The 27,702-nt window shown below is 37.5% G+C and overlaps 1 protein-coding gene across 3 annotated transcripts in view; it reads left to right on the forward strand.

Moving 5' to 3' along the window:
* fras1 (Fraser extracellular matrix complex subunit 1) overlaps positions 1 to 27,702 on the forward strand; it is a 101,550-nt gene that overhangs the window by 62,561 nt on the left and 11,287 nt on the right. For 2 of the 3 annotated variants that reach the window (XM_026211168.1, XM_026211170.1), the window contains exons 23-51: positions 108 to 254; positions 2,339 to 2,479; positions 3,402 to 3,542; positions 3,713 to 3,853; positions 3,981 to 4,251; positions 5,407 to 5,491; positions 7,356 to 7,676; positions 10,920 to 11,079; positions 11,186 to 11,361; positions 12,517 to 12,633; positions 13,238 to 13,352; positions 13,896 to 14,033; positions 14,694 to 14,726; positions 15,991 to 16,122; positions 16,499 to 16,627; positions 16,724 to 16,971; positions 17,064 to 17,215; positions 17,788 to 17,950; positions 18,041 to 18,173; positions 18,702 to 18,886; positions 19,606 to 19,762; positions 20,277 to 20,540; positions 21,511 to 21,699; positions 21,826 to 21,945; positions 22,049 to 22,228; positions 22,974 to 23,098; positions 25,407 to 25,547; positions 25,958 to 26,185; positions 27,501 to 27,614. In XM_026211168.1, the coding sequence (XP_026066953.1) occupies positions 108 to 254; positions 2,339 to 2,479; positions 3,402 to 3,542; positions 3,713 to 3,853; positions 3,981 to 4,251; positions 5,407 to 5,491; positions 7,356 to 7,676; positions 10,920 to 11,079; positions 11,186 to 11,361; positions 12,517 to 12,633; positions 13,238 to 13,352; positions 13,896 to 14,033; positions 14,694 to 14,726; positions 15,991 to 16,122; positions 16,499 to 16,627; positions 16,724 to 16,971; positions 17,064 to 17,215; positions 17,788 to 17,950; positions 18,041 to 18,173; positions 18,702 to 18,886; positions 19,606 to 19,762; positions 20,277 to 20,540; positions 21,511 to 21,699; positions 21,826 to 21,945; positions 22,049 to 22,228; positions 22,974 to 23,098; positions 25,407 to 25,547; positions 25,958 to 26,185; positions 27,501 to 27,614 (4,646 nt within the window). The remainder of the gene's footprint in view (positions 1 to 107; positions 255 to 2,338; positions 2,480 to 3,401; positions 3,543 to 3,712; positions 3,854 to 3,980; positions 4,252 to 5,406; positions 5,492 to 7,355; positions 7,677 to 10,919; positions 11,080 to 11,185; positions 11,362 to 12,516; positions 12,634 to 13,237; positions 13,353 to 13,895; positions 14,034 to 14,693; positions 14,727 to 15,990; positions 16,123 to 16,498; positions 16,628 to 16,723; positions 16,972 to 17,063; positions 17,216 to 17,787; positions 17,951 to 18,040; positions 18,174 to 18,701; positions 18,887 to 19,605; positions 19,763 to 20,276; positions 20,541 to 21,510; positions 21,700 to 21,825; positions 21,946 to 22,048; positions 22,229 to 22,973; positions 23,099 to 25,406; positions 25,548 to 25,957; positions 26,186 to 27,500; positions 27,615 to 27,702) is intronic. The other variant, XM_026211169.1, reaches the window with a different exon arrangement.

Here is a 27,702-nt window from a genome sequence, read left to right on the forward strand (position 1 = left end):
ATGAGAGGGATCAAAACAGGACAGAAAATAGCCAGTTATTTCTAAATTAGAATGTCCAACCGAATGTCTGATAAGTATTGATTAAATGATTATTGTGTGTGTTTCAGTGTGTGACACTCAGTGTCTGAGCTGTGAGATGGCGGGTGTGTGTACATCATGTAGGGATCCAGCTAAAGTTCTTCTGTTTGGAGAGTGTCAGTATGAAAGCTGTGCTCATCAGTATTATCTTAACACCACCACACGCACATGCAGAGGTGAGTCTCAGCCTGGTTTCACTGTTAAACATAGAATACTCTTCATTTTGACTACAAATTACCTCTCATTTCTATTCCTGTATTGTTAAACTACACTATTTCTGTTTCACTGATTCTTTGATTTGTATGTTTGTTGTATTTATGACTTTTGTAGTGCTCAGAAGCCAAGATTTTGTTTGGTGCTGTATAGACATTAAACAATTATCATATAAAGGCTGGAATTCACTACACAGATCTCTCAGAAGGTCACAGTGTATGATGGACCCAGACTTTTTCTGGAATTCATCCAGGCAGAGGATCAAACATGTTTGATATTTTGAGGCGATTTTAGAACACATGTTGTTTTCATTTGTCACGTGTCTCCTAGCAACAAGGCGCATGTTTCTTCTTGAACTTATTATGTGTTATCTTGAGCTTGTGATTTTGAAATTCTGGTAGTGATGCCTGGTTTTTCTCTGTAATCACATACAGTTGGTGAGTGTAGGATACACGGTGTCAAGTCCATTATACCTAACATACTCACACAGAACAGCAGGGGAAAATAGGATACGTTTTCTAGTAATTAAGGTCAAATATATTTCATAGAAGATTACTGTGGAGACGCTAGCAGGAGTGATTGCAGAGAGGATTGTTTTTCGTTAATAATTGTGGGTGTGTTCAGATCTTAATGCGATGTGGTGTGGGATTTGGATGTTGAACATAGACCCCATACCGTGAGACCTTTCATTTTGATGGGATTTGCAGAGGAGATCAAAAGGAGATACTGTAGAAATTAATTTTTGTCCCTTGAGTTTTTGGATGTGTGTGATCTCGAGTGAAGCAGAAAGAGAGACATTAATAGCAGGCATATGAATGCTTTATTGGCATTTTTACCCCTGCAGTACAGTGAATGAAGGTTACCTTGATGATATTTGGAGGGAGCACTTTAAGAATGATGCAACATTGTTTGTGTTTTTATGGATTGGTAATGTGAACGCAGGTTTAAATGTCATATGGACAAATGAGCTGCTTTTATGGACACCGCAGAGGTCTAAATTTGATGTTGTGTTTAATGAGGTTAGCCACTGTTCTTCTCAGTTAAATGTTTGAAATATTTTGGGAAGATGATTTTGGTGAATGAGGGAAGAGATGATGAGGTTATATAGATAGAGCACAGAAAGAGCGTGATGGGGCTTTATAATGAGCTGAGCTGATTTAGAGAGCGGAGGTCTGCTGGTGAGTTATCAAACGGTCGGCTAGCGCTCTCTTTAATAGATGATTTGAGAACTGAAACATTGTCTCTCTTTCTCATTGTAAGTCAAGTGGCGTATTGAAATCCCTCATATTTATTTTTTGCACAGACACTATTCGAGCTTGGTTTTTCAGGTAATTTCAGCCTTAGACGAGCACACTGTGTATTTTTGGTTTTCATAAATGTCATAGTTTAATATATTTAACATTAAATTCAAATAAAATGTCCCTTGTAAAACGTATTGTTGTTTTAATGGCTTTTAGTTGGTCAATACAGTTTCTGATTAGATGAGCTGTGTCAAAGTGGTCTTTAAATAAAACTTTCTATGTTAATTAAATATTAAGTTACTGCCTTGTTAACGGTAAACATCTTTTAGTTAGTCTAATGAACTATTTTACTTGGTGGTCAAACTGTTCATACGTTACACATAATAAATGTAACTATTTTATGTTCATTGATATCTTTTGTATAATGTTAATGAAATTCATCATGTCTGTTTTCTGAAGTACTTCACTTTGTGTTGAACACTCTTTACTTACAGTATAATCACTATAACACACAGCCTCTCATGACGCATTGCTTTATTAATTAGCATTTCTAAAAAGTTCTCCATTCCTGCATGCCATAATTGTTATTGGAATTTACATAATGAATTGAAAGTGATTGGTCTTTATCATGCATTGCCTTGGAAGCGTTGGTATTTTCTTCAACACATCCACATCTCGTTTCTTTCATGCTCTCTTATCTCATGGCCTTTTTTCTTATTTTACCCTCTTCCTCAATCACATTCCAGTTCATTTTATTTTGGTTTTATATCCCTCCCACTCACTCTCTCTTTCGCTGTTTCTCTCAGAATGCGACTGGAGCTGTAACGCGTGCCGCGGACCCCTGCGTAGTGACTGTCTGCAGTGCATGGAGGGATACGTCCTGCAGGATGGCATTTGTGTGCCTGGATGCTCACTGGGGTTCTACCAGGATGCTGAGAGATGTCTGAGTCAGTCATCAACAAAAATAGCAACCTTCATTATTAGTCCAACCAATCAATTTTCCAGCTCAGTAAACTTTGACATTTCAATCTCTCAGTCAGTTGTCACAGTCGGGGCCCTCTAATGTCTGCTGTATAGTGCCAGCATCAGTCGCTGTGCTATAGCCAAGGTTTAATGGCACTTTAATGGATTGATTTCAAATGAGACTGAAAGACAAGTCTATCAGCAATGTTGTAGTTATGGACTGAATTAAAGAAGCTCCTGACTGAAATTCACTTTCTTCAGTATTAGATATCAAGAAGTCAATAGTGTGTTGTAGGCATTTATTATTTAACTCACTGATACTAAAGCAGTTTGGCAGAATAAAGGGAGGAAACTAAATTTATGTATGTATTAAATGTATTATATTTTAATCAGTTTAAAATGCAATATAAATGTTTTATAAATGCATTATAATAGTAAGATTAGTAATAATGTAATATATTTTGCACTATAAATGTAAAAAAAGTCTGGGGTCAGCAAGTTTTTTTATATAAATAAATGCTTACTAAATTGATTAAAAGTGACAGTTTGTGTTGTTACAAAAGATTTCTGTTCCAAACAAATTGCGTTCTTATGAACCTTTATATTCAAGGAATTGGGGAAAAATGTACTGTATTAGTTTCCAAAAAAAAAATATTAAGCAGCACAATTGTTTATAACTAGGTTAATATTAAGAAATGTTTCTTGATGTTTCTTCAAATCATCATATTAGAATGATTTCTGAAGGATTGTGTGATACTGAAGATGCTAAATCTTCCCAACCCCAAATATTTTTAAACAGTAAATTTGAGAAAATTTCAGTGATAAAGTGATAGATGAAAACTTGGATCTTATTAAATATGAATAAAATGTTGTGTCTTTCTCTCGCTTGTTTTTTTTTATGAACAGGCTGTGATGAACACTGCGAGCAGTGCCAGGTCCATGACCAATGCCAACGCTGCCAGCTGCCATATGCCGTATTGAACGGGCAGTGTGTGCTGGAATGTGGCAAGCGCTACTTTCTAGATGCCTCGACCCGTCAGTGCACCGGTGAGTGCTGTGAATCTGGTCTGGGAGAGTGATCGTGACAGCCTAGATTGCCCATTTTGGCATCTTCACAAGCCTGCTAATTTAAGAGGCTCTCAGTATAGTGTCGAACTACCTGAGAGGGAACTATCCTACCTCAATCTGATGAAAGATTGTCTGCTATTATTTCCCAGCATGCTCAGCTGGTTGCTTGGAGTGTGTGAGTGCAGGGGAGTGCCATGTCTGTGCTGGGACCTTCTTTCTGAAGGGTGGCCAGTGCATCCTGGACTGTGGTCACGGATACTACGCTGACCCCAAAACAAGAGCCTGCCTTGGTAACCCGACTTCACATATTTGATAGAAATTAATGCTTTTATTCCCAGTATTGTGGAAAATTCTGTCATTTCTAATACTGTTTAGACTGTAGGAGGGTTTAACATCACGTCCCCTTTGTTTCTTCAGCAAACAGCCGCGCTCCATCTCTTTACATCAATGGCTCTCTTCTGGTTCCTATTGGTGGAGTTAAGCCTCTTGATCCAGCACTCGTGTCAATCAAGGATGCAGATAGCCAATTAGAGAGCATGTTGCTCCAGCTCCTTCAGCCGCCCAGTAACGGGCATCTCGTGGTCCTGGAGAATGACAGAGAGAGAGCACTGGGCAGAGACGACACTTTCACCTTTACTCAGCTCAAACGACGAGTCGTGCGCTTCATTCATGACGAAGAGCAGCCCAAGTGAGTATGTGTGTAACATGGAGTGACGGAATAAATCCGGGGTTGTTTCCCCAGGATATTTATTTTGCGTTCAGAAGTCATTAAAGACATAATGATTCAAAAATAGACCAAGTGATATGTCCTCGATCACCGATTGCATTACAATGTATTACTCTCATTAACAGCATTACAGTGCATTCATGCTGTCTGAGAGTGAAGTATGTGGTCTTCAGTATAGATGAACTAGATGATATATGAAAGTGTACTGTCATTCATTACATATTGTTTCCTCACTATTTATAGGTTATGTTAAATATTTCATTCCCCGTCTCCTGAAATATAACTTTAGGCGGCATCTCTTTTCCTCATTTCCTGTGGGATATGGCCCATTTTGGATAATCAGATGCTGTACAGGAGTAAAATGACCTTATATTAAGGCGAGAGTGTGTCAAGAGAGTGTGTTTTGGGGGATGGACTGATTTTGAGTAGTGTGCACTATTTATTAGCTTTAATTACCTCGGTGAAGTTGGTGAGGCATTTGACAGGACACACTCACACTCCACGGTGCCCATAAGCCACAGCATTTGTGATGATCGTGTGGCAGTCACTAAGTCAGGCTGACTGATGACCTTCAGTTTTCGCTCAACTTTCTCACAGTTTATCTCCTTAATAGCTCCTCTCGCTTCCTTCTGTTCTGTGGTTTAATTAACAAGTGAGTTGTGTGCCCTCACACTCTGGCTCCATTTTTCCCAAATGTATCCCTTTTTCAGCCTTAATCATTTCTCTTTAACAGCCACTCAGTCTTTTTTTCTAATTTTGGTCTCTGCCCTTTGCCTCTCTGAGTCTTTTATTTATTATGACTTTTTCTGTTGTTTTCGTCCACTTTACACACAGACACACGTTTGTTTTTGTCACAATGTGAAATGAAATCTGTTACTTCCCATGGACTTGTGTTGTATTGACTGTGCTAATAATTTTCATTAAGACATTATTTGCTGTGGTTGGTATTATACAACAGCTATTTAGACATGATTTAATATGTTTACCAAGCTGTTTTCTTTCAGCGTAGACCCACTATATGATTTCAGGTTTTGTAGCAAAATGTAGGCAAACCCTGACTCATTATTTATATGCTTGAATCTATTTACAGCGGTGTAATGTTGGCTTGTTTTGCAGAAGTGGGCAGTTCATGTTAAGGGCAGCAGATCCTCAGCTGTTCTCTCAGCCCCAGAGTGTTCCTGTGCAGGCGCTTTCCCAGCAGGTAAACACATGCACACACAAACACATCTTGTTTAAGAACACTGAATAATAGAGCTTCATTCTGCAGTCACAAGTCAGACAAAACAAAAAAGAGATGGGAGTCTGTAAGGACTAATGGCCTCATTTACTTATAATTGCATGAATTATTTCATATTTATATGCACAGGATTAACCTTTTTCTAATGTTAACCAAGTTGGAATATTCTAAATGAGCATAACCATATAACCAAACCAAACTATATTCATATTAGGACTTTTCACACAATCTTTTTTTTTTACAGCCTTTTGACACTCACTACAAATATTTAACACTATCTAATACGCATTTTCACTTTAGAGCATGTGCTGCATGATCCTTGAGCAATGCCAAGTGTGATGTCTTCAAAATCAGTTCATACGTCATTAACAAAATCCTAGGGTGAATATTTTTAGTGGATCTTAATTGCTCACATATATTTATTTCACACATTTTAGAGTGATAATAAACTCACTCAAACAATTATGTTGTCCCCAAAAAAGGTAATCAAATTAAAATCTTATATTTTAGCTTGTTTAAAGTGGCCAGCCTTTGCCCTGGATTTAGTGTACGCTCCAAAAATGAATGAATTAATTTAAACATCTTTACATTAAAAAGTTTAAGAAAAATATTAAGTCAAGGCTGTCCAAACTCGTACTGATGCCTAGAGGTGCCTATAAAGTCTTACAATTCCTTTATCAAAACTTTATGGGTTTTGAAAAGTTCTTATTTCGCCTATGTAAAACTGGAACTCTCTGCCATATACTCGTCTTTGCTTACACCCATAGTCCACATCCTTAACACAGATTGACTGGCCATTATCCTCACTCTGAGGAGAGCATTATAGCTCATACTGAGCCAGCATCTCTTCCCATTCTATCTCTCACTCTCTGTGTATTGCTCATTTCTCTGCAGCATTTAGTTACACTTCATAGATACAGTCTCCAGAGGACTGTCTGTGTCTTGCTGTCTGACCTCCACCAGCCCAATGAACACACACACACACACACACACATACAGAGAGAGAAACCTGAGCTCCCCGACAGAAATCGAAAGGATGTCATTGCAACAAATAACACTCAAAATACATTCCTGCCCCTCATGGGCTGATAACAGCAGCTCAAGACGTCGGAGCACGTCCTGCTGTTAAATGAGCAGTTAAAACTGAAATATAGAACCTGTATCTTTAAGCGAAGCGAGAGAGAGAGGAAATCAAATCTATTCCTATAAGATAAAGAGAGTTTAAAAAATGCAATAATCCCTCCCTGAGGGAAAAGATTGTCTTTTGGAAATAAACCGTTTACTCTTGTCTTCCCTTTGCAGTGGTAAACAAAAGTGGCCTGATTTTCTCCACAGATCTGTGCAGCAGCAACCTAATGGATGTTCATTAGTGTAAATTGCTTGAAACAAAAAGCATGTTGTGCATAAAATGCTTTGGTGCTCATGTGGACAACACAAGTTTGAATCTGCCTGCAGCATTTGCCATCTCAATTCTATTCAAACTATAAATTGGGCCAAAAATAGAAGAAAGAATTTATGGTAGATTCTAACAGAATTTTTATCCATTTATGTCCGTGCGAGTTTCATTTGGATCTCAAATGCATCGAACTCAGCCTTCCATTTCCCTCATTTTCACACATCTTGTATTTCATTTGAGCTACTGCGCTGATGGGATTCTCACCTCTGCATGCCTTAATCTACAAAATAAAAGTGGGAAATACTTTATGTAGATGCTAAGGACATTGAAGCTCAAATATTAAATCTTTTTCTTAGAATAGTTTATCTTTCCTCCAACCAGTTTCATCGAAACTAAGTTTGAATTCTGTCTTATTTTCCCCCCCTTTCACAGCCGCCCTCTGTGATCACCAACCTAATTCTGTACATTAACTCTGGTGAGACAGCCGTCATCGGCAGATCTGTTCTTCACATCAGTGACCTCGATAATCCACAAGACGTTTTCATCACGGTTCTGGATCCACCGCAACATGGCCACTTGACACACGTGCATGGTGAGGTGCAGGTAACCCATTTCAAACTGGAAGACCTGGATGGTGAGCAGCTGCAGTATGTACATGACGGTTCAGAAGGAGACCGGGACAGACTTCTGCTGCAGGTCAATGACGGGCACAGCTACCAGAACATCCTGTTTCACATCAGCATTGCTCAGAAGGTACAGACATAAAAGGTTTTACTCTGAAAACAGATTTGCTGAGTGACCGTTCTTATTTAATCATCATAAATGTGCTGTTTTTGACCTTAAAGCTGTCATTATTTTATCATTATTTATAGGCCTATCAATGTGTCATGTACTTTCATGTTAGTGTAAAAAATATTAAGTGCCAAAAAAGCAGGTCATCAGCTTTTCTGAATTTTGGACTTAGATCAAGGCTTTTTGGCTAATTATGGATTCCTGCACTCTGCATGATGCTGAAACACCTTGATGACTGAGCCGTAGGCTACTGCTAAATTATTTATTGTTTTATGTGTTATTTATGCTCACTATCATGATGAAATCACTCAAAAATAGTACAGTGGAAAAAAATAATAATAACATCATCACTTATTAGACCTAAATATATTTTTAATAATGTTCTAACAGGCATAATATAAAAGCCAGTTATTTGATTTTGGAAACAAAATGTTATAATATGAATAATAATACTAATATTAATAAGTATTAATTAAGTATAAATAGGTCTTTACATGCTTTCAGCCTGAGATGCAGAGATAGGCCTCAGCATCCAGCACCCACATGGTTATTTATACATAAAATGATATAGCTTCAGTTATAATTTTAGAAGGAAATCCCTTGCAGGTGGGGTTAATTGTTTTGGGTTTGAATCCCCTTCTTTAAAAGGTTTTAAGATAGAAACATTTCAAGTTCGGTTACAGATACACTTTAAAAGTGCGCTGTTGGGGTCTGTTTTCTTCACAGGATCATATTTATGCCTTGAGGTACTGATATGTACCCCGTAGATATGGCAACAATATGATAAGTACCACTAAGGATACAATTTTGCTCATTTTTTTTCTCAAAGTGCAGGTGCATTGAGACAATGGGTAGATTCTGTGATATAGACTGAAGTGTTTTCATGACAGGATGAACATCAGCTCATCCCTCTCTCCATTCATACACACTTTTACAATCATCACCACCCCATTTATGCTTGAATAAATGAACCACCCCTTCCTGACTATTTGACATGCCCTTAGCCTGCTGATGTCTAGACAGATTGCAGCACTTTATTTGCTTTTCAAGCTCTGTCTCCACTTCCATAGACCCTTATCCACATATCTCTCTGTAGTGTCATCCGAATACACCTGCCTTGTTCCCTGCTGCAGCATGTTATCTAGTATCCTAAGCGGCCTTTGACTAATGGAAGCCCTGTTTTGCCATAAACACTGTTTGCAGATCAATAACACATTGTTTTTATTAGTTGGATCACAATGCATTTATTGGGCAGAATTGCATGAAGGCCGCATTAAAATCTATTGCGCTCACACAACTACCAGTGAGTGGAAAGGTCACATTACATCCACAACACAAGACGATGAGAGCAGAATGAGGTGAAGGCTCAGAAGGCGACATGGCGACAGTATGTTAATGACCTGTTGGCTTTGGCTTTGGGAGCAAGGTTCCTGATCTCAAAAGATCTTTAATACAGTATTTGGATTTCTGCCATGATGACAGGAATAAAAGAGGAAGCTGGCTTTCATTTAGCCTTTTCGAGAGAAGTCAATTGGTGTTTGTAGTCCTTGATCCATGTAATTGGTCAGCACTAGTGAATGATCCTTGATTTAATGTGGCCTTGAGACTTTAAATACCCACATTCTCCACCACTTTGATCTCTAAATCGAAAGGGAAAGGTAAAGAAAGAAACATTGCCAGTTGTCACTGTCACTGTACAAGATGTTTTATCAAGTAACCTAAAAAATGGTTTCCTGTGGTAACATTGAATTCCAATTGAAGTTGGAAATGCTACGTAAAATGAATGGATCAACCAGCACCAGAAAAACAGCAAAACTCTGAATTAAGTTGTGAGGCTCTTTAGAAACAGACTATAGATTTGACCTATGAGTGAACTCTTCCGTGAACACCTCGCTTTATAAATCCATCCCGCTCTCAGAGAGGTGATTAGGAACAGCAAGAAGGGGGTTGAAGGGTGCCGAGATGTTTCCTCTGTGAAACGGAGCTTTCATCTCCCCACGTCCTTGAAGGTCTTTGATTATCTGTGAAGCAAATGATCTTGTTCACTACAATGAGCTCCTCAGCTAGCGTAGCAATGTTCAGAGCCCTGTTAGGATCTAAAGATTCCTGGCATAGCGATAGCTGAGTATGTATGATTAACGTGTCTTTGTGATCTTCTTGTGGCATTGATGTTTCTCAATGTACAATGCAAGAAAGGCATCTTCTTGTGGTTTTATAATGATTAAATCACTGTAAAAAAAACTTATGTCTAATGGTAAACTATGTAAAAAAAAAAACTAACAAAAAAAAAAACAATTGTAGTACACTCTTAAGAAATTAATACTTTTACTTAGAAATCGGTAACACTTTAATTAAAGGACCAATTCTCACTATTATGTAGTTGCTTATTAGCATGCATGTTACTAGCATTTTGGCCGTTTATTAGTACTTATAAAGCACATATTAATGCCTTATTCTGCATGACATTAGTCCTACTCCATACCTAAACTTGACAACTACTTTACTATTAATAAGCAACAAATTAGCAGTTTGTTGAGGGAAAAGCCTTAGTTAATAGTGAATATGTGTTACCTAGAATTCTTTTGTACCAATTTAATTTCAAACTGCACTGTATATCACATTTTCCACAAAACTATTAATAATCTGCTTTTAATGTTGATATTAAAGGAATAATCCAAAAGGAAAATGTTGTCATGAATCACTTGTTGTTGTCATTAATTACCCCCATGTTGTTCCAAACCCGTAAAAGCTTTGTTCGTCTTCGGGACACAATTTAAGATATTTTGGATGAAAACCGGGAATCCGGCTTGAGATTGTCCCATAGACTGCCAAGTAAGTTACACTGTCAAGGTCCAGAACTGGCAACGTTCTTCTGTGTCAGCCACACCACAAGGATGCTCTGTTTTCTTTTCAAATTAAAGCATAAATACTTTTCAGTTTCATGCTTTTCATACTTTCTGGACCATGACAGTGTAACTTGGTAGTCTATGGGACAGTCTCAAGCCTCCCGGTTTTCACTCAAAATATCTTAAATTGTGTTCAGAAGATGAACTAAGGTTTTATGGGTTTGAAATGAGATTGGGGTAAGTGATTAATGACAAAATTTTCATTTTGGAGTGGAGTATCCCTTTAAGAACTGTTTCTTTATAAAGTTTGAAGTAAACATGCCATGAATCCTAATGGTGCAGTATGGTTTCCCTGTAGGTTGGCTTGACTCCTCACTTGCGTTCAGTGCCCAAGACCTGGGTGAGGGAGGGAGGAATGGTACAGCTGTCTAAGAAGTGCCTCAATGCTCAGTTCCAGGGAACCAGTGACTCTGAAATCCTGTACACCATTCATTCTGAGACTGGACAGCCCAAATACGGTATCATCATCATCTGTCTCTAGCATTCTTTATTCAATGTCTGTCTTTCTTTTATAAACTCAATTCAATGCCAAGAACTAAGGAAAACTGTGATTTATGTGTCCAGGAGAGATTGTGCTGGTATCGATGCCTGCTGATGGTCCTGTGGAAGCATGGCAGTCCTTCCCAGATGGTCAAGATACGACACCAACCAGCTCATTTACACAGCAAGATGTTAATGAAGGGACTGTCTGGTACAGACACTATGGATCTGCTACACATAGAGACACTTTTCAGTTTCAGGTGAGACACACACATTGAGGCAAATACTGTTTGTTGACCAGAGCCCTTTGACACAGTATGTAGAGCCATAGGTGTCACTTGACTTCTGGCTACTTAGAAATAATTTTTTATGTGTTACACATTGATTTGCATTTTAATGGCAGGGGTTTAGTAGAAGTTCTACTCTGTTTCATTAGGGTGTTTTTCTGTTTGATTTTCATCAAACACACATCCACCAGTCACTGTTAAACTCTTTTCAATGCTCAAAGCCCCAGACAAAAGTTTGAGGTAAATGTTGTAATAATATTTATTACAGTATTTATTTAAATAATTTGTCATAGTATTTAAACCATATTGGTTTTGCTGTGTTTTTGATAACACAAATGTACAAAAATTCGAAAATCATAATAAAAAAAAAATCCTGTCAACCACAAACTGAACAGAACTTTTTATTTTTCTCTCAGACACACAACATCAGACTTTTAAATCAGTGTGATGCACGATGCGGACACAAACCTCTTAGAGAGATAAACACATTGTTCCTCTCTCACACTATTGGACTATTTTCTCCATTATTTCAGCTCTGTTTCACACTTCTGTTTCTTAGGCCAATTTGTCCATCTGTCCTACTTCTCCTTCACCAGCCTCACTGCATTACTTGGGTATAAATGAGCTAATTTGTCTTCAAATCCAGTTTCAAATCAGTGTAAGCAGCATTAAAGGACAGTCAGTCACATTTAATTCATCAGCTTAAACCCCTAATGACTCTTGACACAACAGTTTTTTTGTCGTCCTCAAGAAAAATTGCTTTCTCTTCTTGTTTGTTCTTTTCTCTTTTCGCCTTGCCTGAGGCTGCACCCTGCGCCTCTGACTTCATTAAATAAGATTCCCATTTTAATGGTTTGACACAGTTTAGTTTACATCCTCAGGGGTCTTTTTGTGACCGTGAAGTGCTTCAGCCTATTTGTTAGGTGTCTGCTCAAAACGTCACTGTTGAAATAAATTTTACTAGAATTGATGACAGATTTAATTAAATTATTGGCTCAGAAATGTTTAAATAATTTTTTATTATTAACAGATTATGTTTTCAAGTGGGAATGTGTGCATGTTTACGGTGGTATTTGTTTCGTTTATAAATGTCTATTCATGCATGGGTGTGCATGCTTTCGCTGGCAGGTTTCAAGTGAAGTCTATCCAGAGACTCTGGGTGATACGCAGACCTTCACTATAGGAGTGATGCCTCAGACCCCCGGCCTGCCTCAGCTCTCGCCTGGAGCCGACCTGCAGATCACTGTAAGATTCAAACAGCAGGCCATCAAAAGACTGAATAATTCTGTCTTGTTAGATTCTAGTTAACATTCAGTGTATTCAACATGTTTTTTTTTTATTTAAACTTCTTCTTAGTCAAGTGTGTTTTGTTTTTCCTCTGTTAAAATACTTTCTCATTCCCCAGTTTAATGGTGTGTAATATAGGGTATACATCCCTGTTTGTAAAAGGTTGTAAAAGTTGGGGTCAATATTTTTAATAATTGTTTTTTTCTTCAAATACATTTTTTTATTAAAAATAAAAAAGGTGAAGGTATACCTTTAATACTTCTATTTCGCATCACATTTAATTGTTTACATGTTTAAAAAAATATGTATATTTTAAATAAATACAATTCTTTCAAAGAATCCTGAAAAAAAAATGTTGGAAGGAATAAGGAGGAACAGTTATTTTATAATCTATTAATATTTTACAATATAGTTTTTTATTTTTTTATATAAATGCATCCTTGGTGAGCATAAGAGACTGAAAAAAAAATTAAAAACACTTGACTTTCTGAGATCCATATGATCTCCAAACTTTTTGTCTTCATCAGAGCAAATGTTTTTGGCTGTGTGTGTGTGTGTGCAGGCACTGGAAGATCGCGTGACTGTGATATCTCCGTCTGCTCTCTCCTTCACTGACTCTGAGACGCCCAGCGACAAGCTTGTCTACAACATCACCAGAGCGCTTACCTCAGGCCACGGTAACTAAACCTCCATTATTGTCATAGGGGTGAGGAGTAGGACACATACAGGCGTAATGGAAGCCTGATTGTTTTTGTTTTGTTCTGGTTTTTGTACCATTAAATAGAGAGTAGAGGATTTCAAAGGTGAAACTTGCCGAGACATTTCAGGTCTAGGATCATTATGAGAAACTTCAGATGTGGTTGTTGCTCAGTGTCACAGATATTTCATATCCTTTCGTGGATTAGACATTTCTTTTGGGTTAAATAACTATCATAGAATAGTAATAAACCTTTTCTCAGAATAGAAAAAAATTATAGAAAAAAAGATGCTGGTTTGACGTACCTTGTGAATATTTATTAATTTATGCAAAATAATCTGGCTTAATCTTCATCTGTTTTAATAAAAACCTCACCACTGAGATGTGTGTGTAAATGATGCGTAAGAAACTCAGTCCCACAATGTTTATGCCACAATCTCTATTTCATTTAATTTCTAAGCTTCTAATACTGAATTGACGGTAATATTCATATTCATATAATGATGTCACTCTCCTCTTTCAGGTACACTGGAGCACATGGATAAACCTTACCATCATGTGCGTCTCTTTACCCAGGCTGATGTAGACAGTGGCAAAATTATCTACAGACCCCCACAAGCCCCTTCCCACCTTCAGGAGCTTTATCAGTACTCATTTACAGGTTTGTCTTTGCATTATTACATAAAAAATGTTTCTTGAGCACAAAATCAGCATATTAGAATGATTTCTGAAGAATTATGTGATACTCAAGAAGAGTGAGTAACTGTAGCTTTGCCATCATAGCAATAATATGCTTGTTAAAATATCAAAATAGAAACTTTAAATTTCATTCACAATCTGTTATATAATTCACAATGTTGCTGTTTTTTACTGTATCTTTGATTAAGTTAAAGAAATCCTTCCAATCCCAAACCTGAATGCAACCACTCAAATTCATTCATTTACAGATCTTTTGAGTCAACTAGAAATTTTAGTCCCTGAACATTTTTAATTGCAGTCTTTTACAGTGCTCTGCAATAGATGTAACAATAGTAGCACGCAGTAGTATGATGACACGCTCATTAATTTGAAATGTGTACAGTTTGTGTGGGAAGCTAATTAGAGAATATGCCAGCACACTGTTGATTTACTACTAATCGGATGCTAATTGGTGCTTCTGAGCTGTCAAAGCCAACATCTGAGGTATTGTTAGTGATGCATAAGTCACCTCTCCAGCGTAACTGTTTTAATACGAAATGACCTCTCACCCTGCACTCTAATTATTGTGATTTGTTAGCAGTTGATTGTGAAAGTAACCACTAACGCTGTTTCATTCCTGCAGGTCTACCAGAATCAGTGAGCCTCCATTTCACAGGTATACAGTATAATCACTTTTGGTTACTCTGCTTTCTTCTCCCTTACCTTACACGCTTCCAGCAAACCCAGAATTCATTTCCTCCTCTGAAACACCATAGACAGATCCCTCTGTGCCTCTGATCCCACGTTCCCTGGTGTGTTGCTGTTATTTATTTATGGGACCTTCTCTTCCTAAGAGGGAATATAATTCCCTCTCTCTTTCTGATGTCCATCCATATGCTTTATTCCACCTGACAGCAGGATACGATTGTGCATCCATCTTCTTCTCGCAGTGCCCATGAATCAGAGCTGTGACTGCTCATATGCCCTTCTGTGTCTGGATGGAAACAGGGCACTGTAGGGCAGACCAACTCCTTTTAGTGATTTTAGTAATGGATGGAGAGCAGCAATAGACTGTAGAAGAACATAATATACTCAACTGAAGGAAAACAAGAACACTATCATAATACATGAGAAAGTGAATCTCACCTCAGCTGCTATCTGTTAACATGGACAGTTCAAATTTAAATATTCTGTTTTGATTTTATTCTTTGTTCTAACAGGAACAAGGTTTTGTTTTGTCTCGCATTTAAAATATGATTTTGAGAACAACCTCTTCACTTCTATCCTTACAAAAAATAGTTAGTGCAAGTTTTTTTCTTGCTACTTGTGAAATCATCATTAATGAATCTGAATTATCTTTTTTTTGATACCAATACGATACGATATACTATTGTTCTGTTTTATTAATTTTCCTCTTTTGGGAAATGTAAAAGCACTCAAACTGTGTTTTGTTTTAAGATGCACAGTAGAATCACTAAAATAAGTAGACAAGGAGGCTATCGATTATTACTGTACATAAATGCAAGAAAGGCAAGACCATTCACAATTTACTATGAAAATATTTAAGGACACAAGGATACCATGGTTACAAATTGTCACACAACTACTTGAGCTTTGAAGGTTTCACCAGCTAAAAGACTGATTTCGACATTTATCAAATTGACATTTATGAAGAAATAATTTTATTATGAATGTTGATATATGTTAATAGTTGTAAATGCCAAGTTATCCCTGTATTGAATATTAAATGCTCTGGAGGATGAGATGATGTAAGATGTCTTCATAGGTCTTTCAGTTTTCTTTCGCTCTCTCTGTCTGATTCATTCTTCATTCATCCATCCGTGCTGTATTGAGCTGAAGTGCAGGAGACAGAACTGGCCTGAAGGTCAACAATGTTCTTGTGCATGTATGACTTATTCCTATTCGCTCTCTTATGTCAGTTTCTGATGGAGAGCACACCACTCCAGAGATGGATTTTGCTGTTCTGCTGTTGGCCAATCATCAGCAGCCGCCGGTCTTTCAGATTCTGGATCCGGTGCTGGAGGTCAGTCTCGGCGGCAGGGCACCAGTGGGTAAGGACACGTGTATCGGCTTAAGTGCTACAAAGTAATTAGTGTGAATGAATAAGTATTTTAAAAGCCCAGTCAGTTTCATTAAAAAGTGTTGTACCTCATTAAAAAAGTTTCACACTTAAAGAACTGATTAGATCCTTTGAAATGTTTTAAATCATGTTCAAAAGTGATTAGGACGGCAGTCATCACATCACATGACAAGTCAAATAATGCTCACTTTTTAATGCACATTTTTGGCATTGAAAAAAACATGTTTTAGTGTAAATATCGCATTTCTCGTAAACCTTTACTACATCCACACCACTAGGTGTCAGCGCAACAAACATAATGTTTGCACCTTTTAATCTTACAATGATTTTTTTTCTGTGTCATATAGGTGGACGACAGTTAGCAGTGACGGATGCTGATACGGCCCCGGAAGAGCTAGAGTTTGAGCTGGTGGAGGGGCCCCTACACGGGACCCTCCTGAGAGTGGACCTTGGCTCCCAGGTCCAGATGGTCAATGGTAGGTACAGCATTTTTGGTTCTCCCTAGTGTGTTCTCCTTTATCTTATTTTCTGGCTTCAGTTGCTTTATTTATCAAAACTCTCCTTCACCTCAGGGGACACCTTCACCTCCAGTGACGTCACCAGGAACGTTCTGCAGTATGAGCATGCGGGTCTCACCACTGAGGAGGACGCCATGACTTTCTCTGTGACAGACGGGATCTCCATGACCTCCATCACAGTGCAGGTCTTTGTGTCAGAGGTCAAAGGTGATGCACCAAAACGCGACCCTAAGGCCCTGCTGTCAATGGAGGTGGCGGAAAAGAGCAGTACCATCATTAGACGTTCACAGTTAGCTTATATGGTAAGGAATGACATGTTCTGACTATGACTGAAAATAAAAGTTAAAACTGGTAGATTACAATATGCTTAAAAGAAACTGTCAATGTCTTGTAGGATGATAAATCTCCCGATGAGAGCATTGTTGTGCAGTTAGTTTCTGTACCGATGTATGGGATCCTTACCAAAACCAAGGCTGAAACAGACCATGAGGAACTTAGTGAATATTCCTCCTTTACAATGGAAGATATCAACAACCACAAAATCAGGTAAACATCCTGCATGCAGTATTATTTTAGATACTTTTATAGTTCTTATTTATACTTTCAAATTAGATTTTATATTTTTTTTTATTTATTTTTTAATTTTGTAAAGTTTTAATCATTTTTGTTTTAGCAAAGTTTATTTTTTATGTTTATTTTATTTCAGGTTTATTTTATAAAAATGTATGTGGTTTTAGTTTTATAAAAATCCTGCCTGCATCAGATGTATTTTATATTCTTAGCAGCTCTCTTTCATTTGAATTGAAATAGTATTGCTTTCATTTTTACCACAAATCTGCTGCATGTTCATATTATTTAGAATATGTGGCCGGGTCCTTCTCAATGTGTTTTTTAGATAATTACCAGTATTAATGTGTTATTAATTAATTAATTATTTAATACATTTTCTAGTTCAGCTAATGTTAATATAAAGGAGGCATGTAAAATGTGTGGCGAGTTGAAATGCTTAGGGAGACTCAACATGCATTACAACACAAGCTTTTTCAATTGCTTGTAGTTGTTGAGCCCTGCTGAGAAATTATGAAATATGAAACAGGTTTTTTTCCCTTTATTTAAAGGTATATTACATCCTTTGAAACGGGTAACCAGCCTGTCACTGACATTTTCCACTATGTCGTCTATGATGATGAGAACAATCGTTTGGAGAACCAGATGTTCACTATCACCATCACGTCTACCCAGAGACAGCCTCCTGTTGTAACCCTCCGCAGCGGCATTAAGGTGAGAACGATTTCCACTTCACCAGTCAGCTAGATTTAGATCAGGTTCTTTCAACCTTTCCAGACTCTTTACGGTGTTTCCTGTGGATAGGTTCAAGAAGGAGGGAGAGTCCAGCTCTCAGCCAATCACATTATTGCATCTGACCCAGACACACCCAGAAAGGACCTCCTGGTGTGGCTGATCAAACCACCGAAGTATGGTTTCATTGAGAACACAAAACAAGGTAAATCTCTTAGCGTGTTTATTTGTGTCTCTTTTTTTTTTCAGCAGTTGCTGATGATGTAATTTTATTTATTAGGAGAGCGCTCATTGCAGTAATAGAGATGTGTAGGTCTGTGAAATTCAGATTCAGGCAGTCATCTTTGTTCATGTTTTCGTTTGAGTGTGGAAGATGAAAGGAGACGCAGCTCATGGTGGAACATAAACACCCAAGGACAGTTGTACAAAATGTAGTTTTTCATCCAAAACAGATGCGAACTCTGATATCTGCTTTGATGTACCTACTTTAAGAAAAAACTTGTTTTGTTTTCATGATTTTGGGTTTGTTTTTGGTCCTCACAGCCATTTATTCATAAATATTAGCGCTTTCTTTTCTTGCAGCTGACAGTCGCTCTCCTGTGTTTTGTCTAGAAAGTGTTTCTGAGATCAACTGTTTGGATATTTGGCACAGAGATGTTATTGCAAGTAAAATGCAGTTTACAGAACAAAGTGTTGTTTGTTCAGCACATTAAGATGTGTGCTTTGTGTCCAGCAGCGATTGGTGGGTCTCGCATGATCAGCCCCGACATCCCTTTCACTATAGAAGACCTCACCTCAGACCATATCTTCTACGTTCAAAACATCCGCCAAGCCAACATCCACCAGGATGTCTTCAGCTTTTACATCAGTGATGGATCAAGTCAAACTGAGGCTTTTGATATCAGCATAGACATCCAGGTATAATTGAAACACTGAAGCCAAAAGTAGACTTTATTTTTGTTGCGAAACTTTATTGCGTACAGCCGAATGTGTAGTCCATTTGATAGTGTTAACACAGGCTGTCAGCACATTTGCACTAAAAAGGTTTCTTCATTGTCCAGTGTATTTGAGTTTCCAGTAGCTAAAACAGTCAAAAATGATGTTAGAAAGAGTTTTGGGGTTTCTTTTAACCCCCTCAATATAAACGCTTGTCAAAGTGTACTCTATTGTTGTTGTTGTCTTCAGTGTTTTTTTATCCAAGCTAGTTTTGCCACCTTGTGGACAAACAAAATTAGCGAAAAAAATTCAAGGGGAATATGCAAGCTGTATGTACAAATAATGCACGATTGGAAAAAATTGGGCTGCGCACATGCAGTATGCCCATGCTATTGTATTGACAGTATTTACATCACACGCACTGCACGCATACCCTAGTGTACCGATGCAAAAAAAAAAAAAAAAAAAACTGGATGGTGTTTCTTTAATGATTGGTTTCCAGACTACATTTTTAGAATCCCTTTTGCTGTTACTTTAGATGAGATACAGGTTCTTTGGTTTTTCTTCATTTGGCAGTATCTTAAAAGTAGTTGGAGCTGCTGGCTCACCTGGATGCAAATTCAGCGCTAGTCTCTCTTTCCTGTCTCTCTTTCCCGACTTGTCAAGTTTATATATGAGATGTTATTTGATGTTGTTTATAGCACACCAAGGAGGACAGAGTCCCAATTATCTCAGTGAACAGCATCCAAGTGGAGGAGAACTCCGGTGTGGTCATTACTAACTCCTCCCTGAATGTGCTGGACCAGGACACACCTGAAAATGAGCTTCTCCTTACCCTCATCAAGAAGCCTTCATACGGTCAGTGGCTTTCTTTCTCGCTCTATTTCTCTTCATATGCCCACTCATTTCCCCAGTCTGTCGCTCATTCATGGGCAGCCTTCAGAAAACATCCATTATTTGCCACATTACTGCTCCGGCTGACTCCAGTGTGGCTGATTGATGTTCTTGTCATTGTGCCTCTGCTTTTGACTAGAGAGTCAGTGGAAAGGCCACGACCCAGAGAGCTTCATTGGTTAAACTTTTATGGATGTGTGTCAAGGTGTTCACAGCAGTTTTATTAGGAGTCACAAGTGAGGAATGGAGCTGACAGAACTGAAATACAGTCACCGCGTCAGCCTTATGACAGCTGTGCAGTTATACAAAAAATGACATCAAGCGACCATTAGAGGTCAAGGGCACATTTATATAAAATGGGAAGCAGAGCGATGTGTGTTCATTTTATATGTGTTTATGCTGCGTTTGATTGAAAATGAGAAGGAATGTAGCATCAGTGTTCATTTCTTTGCAAATATTTCTGTATGTGTTTCAAAAGGAAAGCTACGCAGAAGGCAGTTCTACTCTCAGCCTTTTGAGAATGGCAGGATTCTTCAGCAAGGATCCACCTTCACTTACCAAGATATTCTAGATGAGCTGCTGGTCTACACCCCAGATGGACGCGGCTCTGGGACTGACGAGATCCAGTTTTCAATAACAGATGGCGTAAACACAGAGACCGGACATCTAGAGTTCAGCATGGATATTAGGAAGAGAGAAGGCCCTAGAGTCACAATCAACAGAGGACTACAGATTGCAGCAGGTCAAGATACAACAGTTATATTGCCCTTGCAAACATTCCAAGCATCCCTGATTGGTTAGGTTGCTTATTTTTAGTAGTCGTCATTATATCAGACAGAGTTCCGTACAAAATAAATATTTTGTTTCTTAACTGCTTCTAAAATGAGTTGCCAGTGTTTCCCATTTAAAACTAAAAATCAATTGCGTCCCTTTACTCCCCCAACCCCTCACCATGAGCAGCGTTATATGCAAATGTCTGTACTTAATAGTAAATAATAAAGAAAATAGCATCTAAATAAATTATGTTTCTATTGCATGCTTGTGTTGAAAGAATTTGTAAAATAAGGAAAAACACAAGCAATACAACAAGTTTAATTTATTTATTGACTTATTGAATGACAAAAACACAAAGAAAATTACAATTGTTCTTTCAGTTTTCACTGCTTTCTCAAATAATAAAATGTTACATTGTTCATTGTGAGAAATGTTTTTTTGTCAGAAAAAAATTTTGTACAAATTATTTTTTTTATATAAAACTTTTGAATTATTGATAACGACTCTTAAAAATATCCAGAAATAAATTAATAAATAATAAAGCTTGATAATGCTTTCCAGAAACCGTTTTAGAGGAATAGCTCGCTATCATTTCAAACCTGTATTTTTTCATCTGTGGAACACAATAGGAGAGGGATAAGAAGCACATAAAAGTCACATAAAAGAAGCACATGAAAGTCTTCTGAAGCCATTAAACAGCTTTGTGTGAGAACCAGACCGAAAGTATGGCATTATGCATTTATAATCTCTCTCTGCCAGACTTCTTTGTGAACTAGAGAAGCGCCTTACACTCTGAGAGCAACTGCAGTAATCCAGTCCAAACTGATCTTACCTACAATGTACCAACTGAAACACTTCATATCTAGTTAGATTATGTTGATGTTAATAACTTAAATGCCTGTATCATTTCTCTTATCATTGCTCATTCCTCCTGGCAGGTTCCTCATCTAAGATCACAGAGCAGCATCTAAAAGGGACGGACATAGATTCGGATAACCTTAAGCTGCGGTTCACCCTTACTAAAGACCTGAGCGTGGGCTCCCTGCTGCTAAATACGGGCAGAAACAAGGCCCAGATATCTTTCAAAGGACCTGTCACCAGCTTCACCCAGGATGACATCAACAAAGGTTTTTTCCCTCATTGCTGTCGCTTCCTCTCTCTCTCTATCTCTCTCTCTCTCATACATAATCATCCATAGGGAATTTCTAAGCAGAGATGCGTTGTCTCATGTGGTTTTGTGCCTCGTCTGTCAGGACATGTGGAATACATTCATGAAAAGGGAGAAGATGGAGGCAGCTTCTCTTTTAAGTTCAACTTGGAAGATCCCGAGGGAAACCGAGTCATTGACCAGTCTTTCTTCATTAGCGTTCTAGGTGAGCCAGGAAGTTATTTTGGGACGTTGAAAGTTTCATGTTCAGGAATGTTAGAAGAAAGTTATTTTAGTACATCCTCATCTTTTCTCTCTCTTTCTCTCAGAGGACAGACTTCCTCCCACAGTGGTGGTTAATAAGGGTTTGGTTATGGATGAGAACACCTTGAAGAAGATCACAACACTGCAGCTCTCATCTACAGATCAGGACAGTGAACCAGATGAACTCATTTACCGAATCACCAAACAGCCTCAGCTTGGCCATCTGGAACATTCCAGCAAACCAGGTACAGACAAACATACTTTGTATTTATTGGGAGGGACTAATCAAAAGTAATATCAAAACAGTAATTCAGCTTCAAACTCGCAGCAGCGTATAGTCAAATACCCAGCTGAACACTGGGTAAGTATCTCTCAATATTGCAGTATAGCCTGTATTCACACACTTACTGTCTAGTGCAGTGCTAGAATACATACAGTTATATATCTCTATTCATCCACAAATACACATACAGCATCACTGTTATTGGTGTCTCTATAGAAGATTTAATATTAATATGAAGACTCTGAGAGATCATAATATATATTCATAGTCTGCAGTCCTGGTTCTGAATGGGCTGTTCAGCAGAGCATTACATTTATAAAAGCTGGCCACAACTGCCAGGCATTGTTCGGGCCTTGCATGAAAGATAAATAGTATGTTTTATATCTAAGCACTATCATGTTTAAATGAAGACTGAGAACTCATTATAAGGGATCTAGACTATAGTTCTCTACTAGGGCATCATGTTATGACGTTTCATGGGTGAAGATCAGTTTTTATTTTCCTTTCTGTCCCTCTTGGTGACGGCCAGATTGCATTCAATGGAAGTTCTTGCGCAGTGCATGTTTTATTCATTCATTTCACTTGACCTGTGGGATATTTTTAATGGTGGCAAGTGAGTTTACATTATTATTTAAAAGCAAAGGCAGTATAGGAAGTGCTGGGCTGCTGGTCACTGGAGAGTTTTTCTCTGTTTGATGTCGTTGCAGGAACACGGATCAGCACGTTTACCCAGGCTGACCTGGCCTCCGGCAACATTCAGTATGTTCATACCAGTGAAGAAGAGATACACTCTGATGACTTTACCTTCACCGTATCTGATGGAGGCAATGAGGTGCATACACACACACATTCAGTGGGGTCCAAATGTCGGTAACTAAATGCATACATTAGGGGTGTGATGAGATCTTGTGTCACGAGATCTCACGAGATCTGATGTGTCTTGTAAGATCCGACTGGTCTCATGAGAACGTGACAATATCTTCGTAAACAATCACGATCACAATTCGAAAAACCACGCGATCTTATTCCTGAATGTCAACAATTCAGCTATGTCTATAGTGACTGTTTCACATCGCAAGTGTCAGTGGGGCGTAAGAATGACGTTTTGTTGCTGCCCATGTGAATGAATCATTCATGCTGCAGCTGATCCAGAAAGAGCAACACACAAAAAGTCTTTTAAACCACACATCATTATTTCTGTTACAGACATTTAGATAACAGAAGTACTGGGATAAAAGTTTATAGTTTGGGTATAAACATTTATTCTCTACAGCAGCGATCAAAACGAAAGTATCTTAACACATGTATGTATTGTAACTCAATATCCTCTTCCGCCACGAGGTGGCGACAACTCCCCGTTTAAAAAAAGTATTTGTCATTGAATCGTTAATTCAAAAGATACTAATTGAGAAACAGGTCTTTATGAATTGAGACACTGACTCCTACATTTAATTTATTATTATTTATTCTGTGAAATATATATATATATATATATATATATATATATATATATATATATATATATATATAAACATTTATTTATTTATTTATTTTACAAAGACTTAAGCAATGAACATTTTGCCAGAACCACTAGTTAACTAGTGGTTTTGTTTAGTTTTGTAATCATTTTTTTTCTTTAGAATCATAAGAAAATCTTGATCTCTGATTTATATGATATATATATAAAACATGATTCTCAATTTAGCCAGAATCTTGCAGCTCTAGTTTACATGTTGTTTATTGCTACATATAATTCATTAAAATAGAAGTTTATTTCAAAATGCACCTACATTTTTGCATTTTGTGTTTTTCAGTTAAAAAAAAAAAATTATATTTTTCCTACATATTTCATAATTGAGGATTTCTTCAAAACAGTCTAAAAATCTTGTCTCGTCTCATGAACCCAGTCTCGTCTCTCATCTCGTGGAATAAGTGCCTCGTCACACCCCAAAGAAAAATAAATCTTTAAAAAAAGTAAAAGTTTAAAACTTGTTCGATGTTGTCTTGTTACTAAAGATTACAAAAAGTTACTAAAAATATAAAAATAACATGAAAGCTAATTCAAAATATAAACACTTAATGGTATATAAATATTAAAATAGTGGATGCTGTAAAAGAGGCACTAAATAAATACTCAAACATTTTGAAATTCTTGTGATTTTTCAGCTGAACAAATTGTTCTGCTAATGATATAGTTTGTTATAAAAAGTGATTAAAGACACTCATCCTTCACGGTAAGTAAAACTGATATAAACATCTACATGCTCACCCTTCGCTTTCTATTTGTCATTCCACACATACTGAGCACACACTTCCTCCCACAGTAATCTCAACCCTCCCTCTCGCCTTTTCATACTCTCTTCCTTTCACCTCTTTTCTTTCTGTTATAAACACATGCACGCCCACACACACACTAATTAGGGCCAAAAGAGCTTGAACAAACACAGGCTGCCTAGTGAGTGTCTGAAAGAGATGAACACACAGTTATCCTACAATGGGCTTTTTCTCTCAGCGGGAAACACTCTTCTGCCATTTTGAATGGAAAATGTTGTGCTAATACATTTTGGGTTTGCATTGTGCTGCTCAATTAAAGGTGCTTTTTATGAATGCTGCATTAGTTCACATGGAAGTTGTCTTAGACTTATACCGACACCTAGTGGCATGGATGCAGAAGCAATACTTTCTGATACCAGTGCCATTGAAGAAATGCTTCATTTAGCCATGATTATTATTCATTAGCTCAACTCCAATGTCAAATAAAACCGCTTTTATTAGGCTATTGATATGGATGATATGGAGTCATCTCATGCGATTTTAATCATGCTTTTCAAAAATGTCTTCATTTCTTTCAGATTAATTGCTAAGTAAACCTATAATGTATAGATGTTCTATGTTCTCTACGTACTTTAAATGAAGATGGTTTTCTTTTCTAATTCACTTTAGCTGTCAGTGATTTAAAACCACTTTTCTTTATGGTCTATCTGCTTCTCTACATTTAACGCTGATAGGATAATTGCATTAACCTATTTAGTGAGACATTAGATTGTGTTCTGCAGAACAATTGAGCTCATATCTGGATTCAATTACTGAGCACTGTGTGTATTTAATTATTTCATTACTGTTATGCTGTTGTCCTTCAGATTTCCCAGACCTTCTACATCACCATCCGGCCGGTGGATGACTCTCTGCCCATCCTGCAGGTGCCAGGGATGAGGGTGCAGGAGGGGGTGAGGAAGACCATCACTGAGTTTGAGCTGAAGGCTACTGATGCTGACACAGAGGTAGCACTTATAGGTTTACCCTAACTGTGCTGTCAGTTATGCTTCATGTATTATTTGTAAAACATTTTAAAAAATGAACAAACGTAAAGGTTTACATCAAAGCTTGTTGGTAGGATTTAAATGTCATATGTTTGTATGTAAGATTTTTTTTTCTTACAGTATGCTCTCCAAGGCTGCAATTATTTGATCAAAAGCACAGTAAAAATAGTTTTTTTTTTTTTTTTAGTGAGTGAAGAGATGGGAAACCCAGAGTAAATAAAACCCCAGAATTACTGGTACCCAGCTCAACTTATATGTATATGGTGCTCACAACTGGCATCTGTTGCATAAGTTAACATCAGTACTCATGTACTTCTTACTGGCAATTTCACACCTGTTTGACAATCTCTCTTCCTTAAATTCTCTGTTAGGAGGACTCGGTTACGTTTACTGTTGTTCAGGCTCCTCGGCACGGGACCATTGAGCGCACAAGCAATGGTCAGCATTACCGCCAGACCAACACCTTCACTATGGACGACATCTATCAGAACCGCATCAGTTACAACCATGATGGCAGTAACTCCCTCAAAGACCGATTCACCTTCACTGTCGGTGATGGCACCAACATGTTCTTCATCATCGAAGAGGGTGGAAAAGAGGTCAGTAAACTTCCTGTGTTGTTTGAGTTTTTCAGTGTGTCCAGTTTTCATCAGTGTTATAGTAATATTTATGTATGTAGAAGGTAAATATAGTATACCAAATATAAAATGAGATGATTTAGAGATGATTTAGAGAGAAAATGTCCCTCTTTTGACCAGGGTTATACCCGACTCTTTTAAAAAACACCCTGGGAATTTTTAATGACCACAGATAGTCATGATAGTCTGAAGGACAGTGCCTTTTTAAAGCACAGTGGCCCCATCATTATACTGTGACATTATGACTCACACAGCCCCCCCTGCTGGCCTCATTAACAGCTTTTTTTTTTTTTTACTTCTTTTTTTCAATGTCAATTGAAAGGTCTCAACACTATACACTGCTGTTCAAAATAAATAAAAATGAGATGAGTATCTATTTTTTAAAATAAATATTTTTTTAGTAACATTACATTTATCGAGTGTAGCAGTAGACATTTATAATGAAACAAAAGATTTCTAAACAAAAAAAAATGCTTTTCTTTTGGAATTGTAACTGTATCACGTTTTCCACTAAAAATATCAAGCCTTTTTAAAAGCTAAAAATAATAAACACTTATTATTGTAATTAATTAATATCTTCTTGAGCACCAACAATGATTTTTTTAAGATCACGTGACACTGAAGACTAGAGCACTTGCTTTTATTATTATTATTCCATTTTAAAGTTTGTTAACAGAGAACAGTTATTTTAAATTGTAATATTTCACAATATTACAGTTTTACTGTCCTTTTAATCAGTAAATATAACCTTGGTGCGCATAGTAAACTTAGTAAATTGTACCCCTTCTTCTGATAGTGTATGCACACAAATGTTTTTGCAGTTGAATATTGTTGTTTATTTTTATATATTTATAATGATGTGAATATATATTACTATATGGATCACCTAAAGGTATCCTGTCCATTTGTTTAACATAGTCATTTAGGCAACATGTCAACTCTTACTCTCTCTCTCCTTCCATCATAATGACTCCATCCATCAGCAGTCACTCTTCTAGCTGCGTCAGCTGCTCTGGGAGGTAAATGGTCTCTTAGTGGATACTAAAAAAGGGATGCCTCGTCTTGTCATAAGATGAGAAAATAGCAGCCCTATAACAGTGTTTAATCAGGAAGGTTAAGAACACCATTCCTCAGCACTTTAGAAAGCCGCATTAGAATATAAATCGAATGGATATTAAAATGAGCATTGCTGGTAAATGAGAAACAACAACAGGGTTTGTATCAGCTAGGTGGGTTTACGTTGTGTGTAAATGTCAAATAATACCCTTTGTTTCAGGTTGTCACCGCTGCTCCCCAGAAGTTTAAAATTGATATTTTACCTGTTGACGACGGGACCCCTCGTATTGTCACCAACCTCGGCCTGCAGTGGCTGGAGTACATGGAAAATAAGGTCACTGTTTTGTATTCATAATCACATGAGAGCTCAATTAATTCACCCAGTGGTACATTTCTGCCTCATACTCACAATGTTTTGCATT

Source organism: Carassius auratus, chromosome 30 (assembly GCF_003368295.1).
Source record: "Carassius auratus strain Wakin chromosome 30, ASM336829v1, whole genome shotgun sequence".
In the NCBI taxonomy this organism is placed as follows: Eukaryota; Metazoa; Chordata; class Actinopteri; order Cypriniformes; family Cyprinidae; genus Carassius; species Carassius auratus.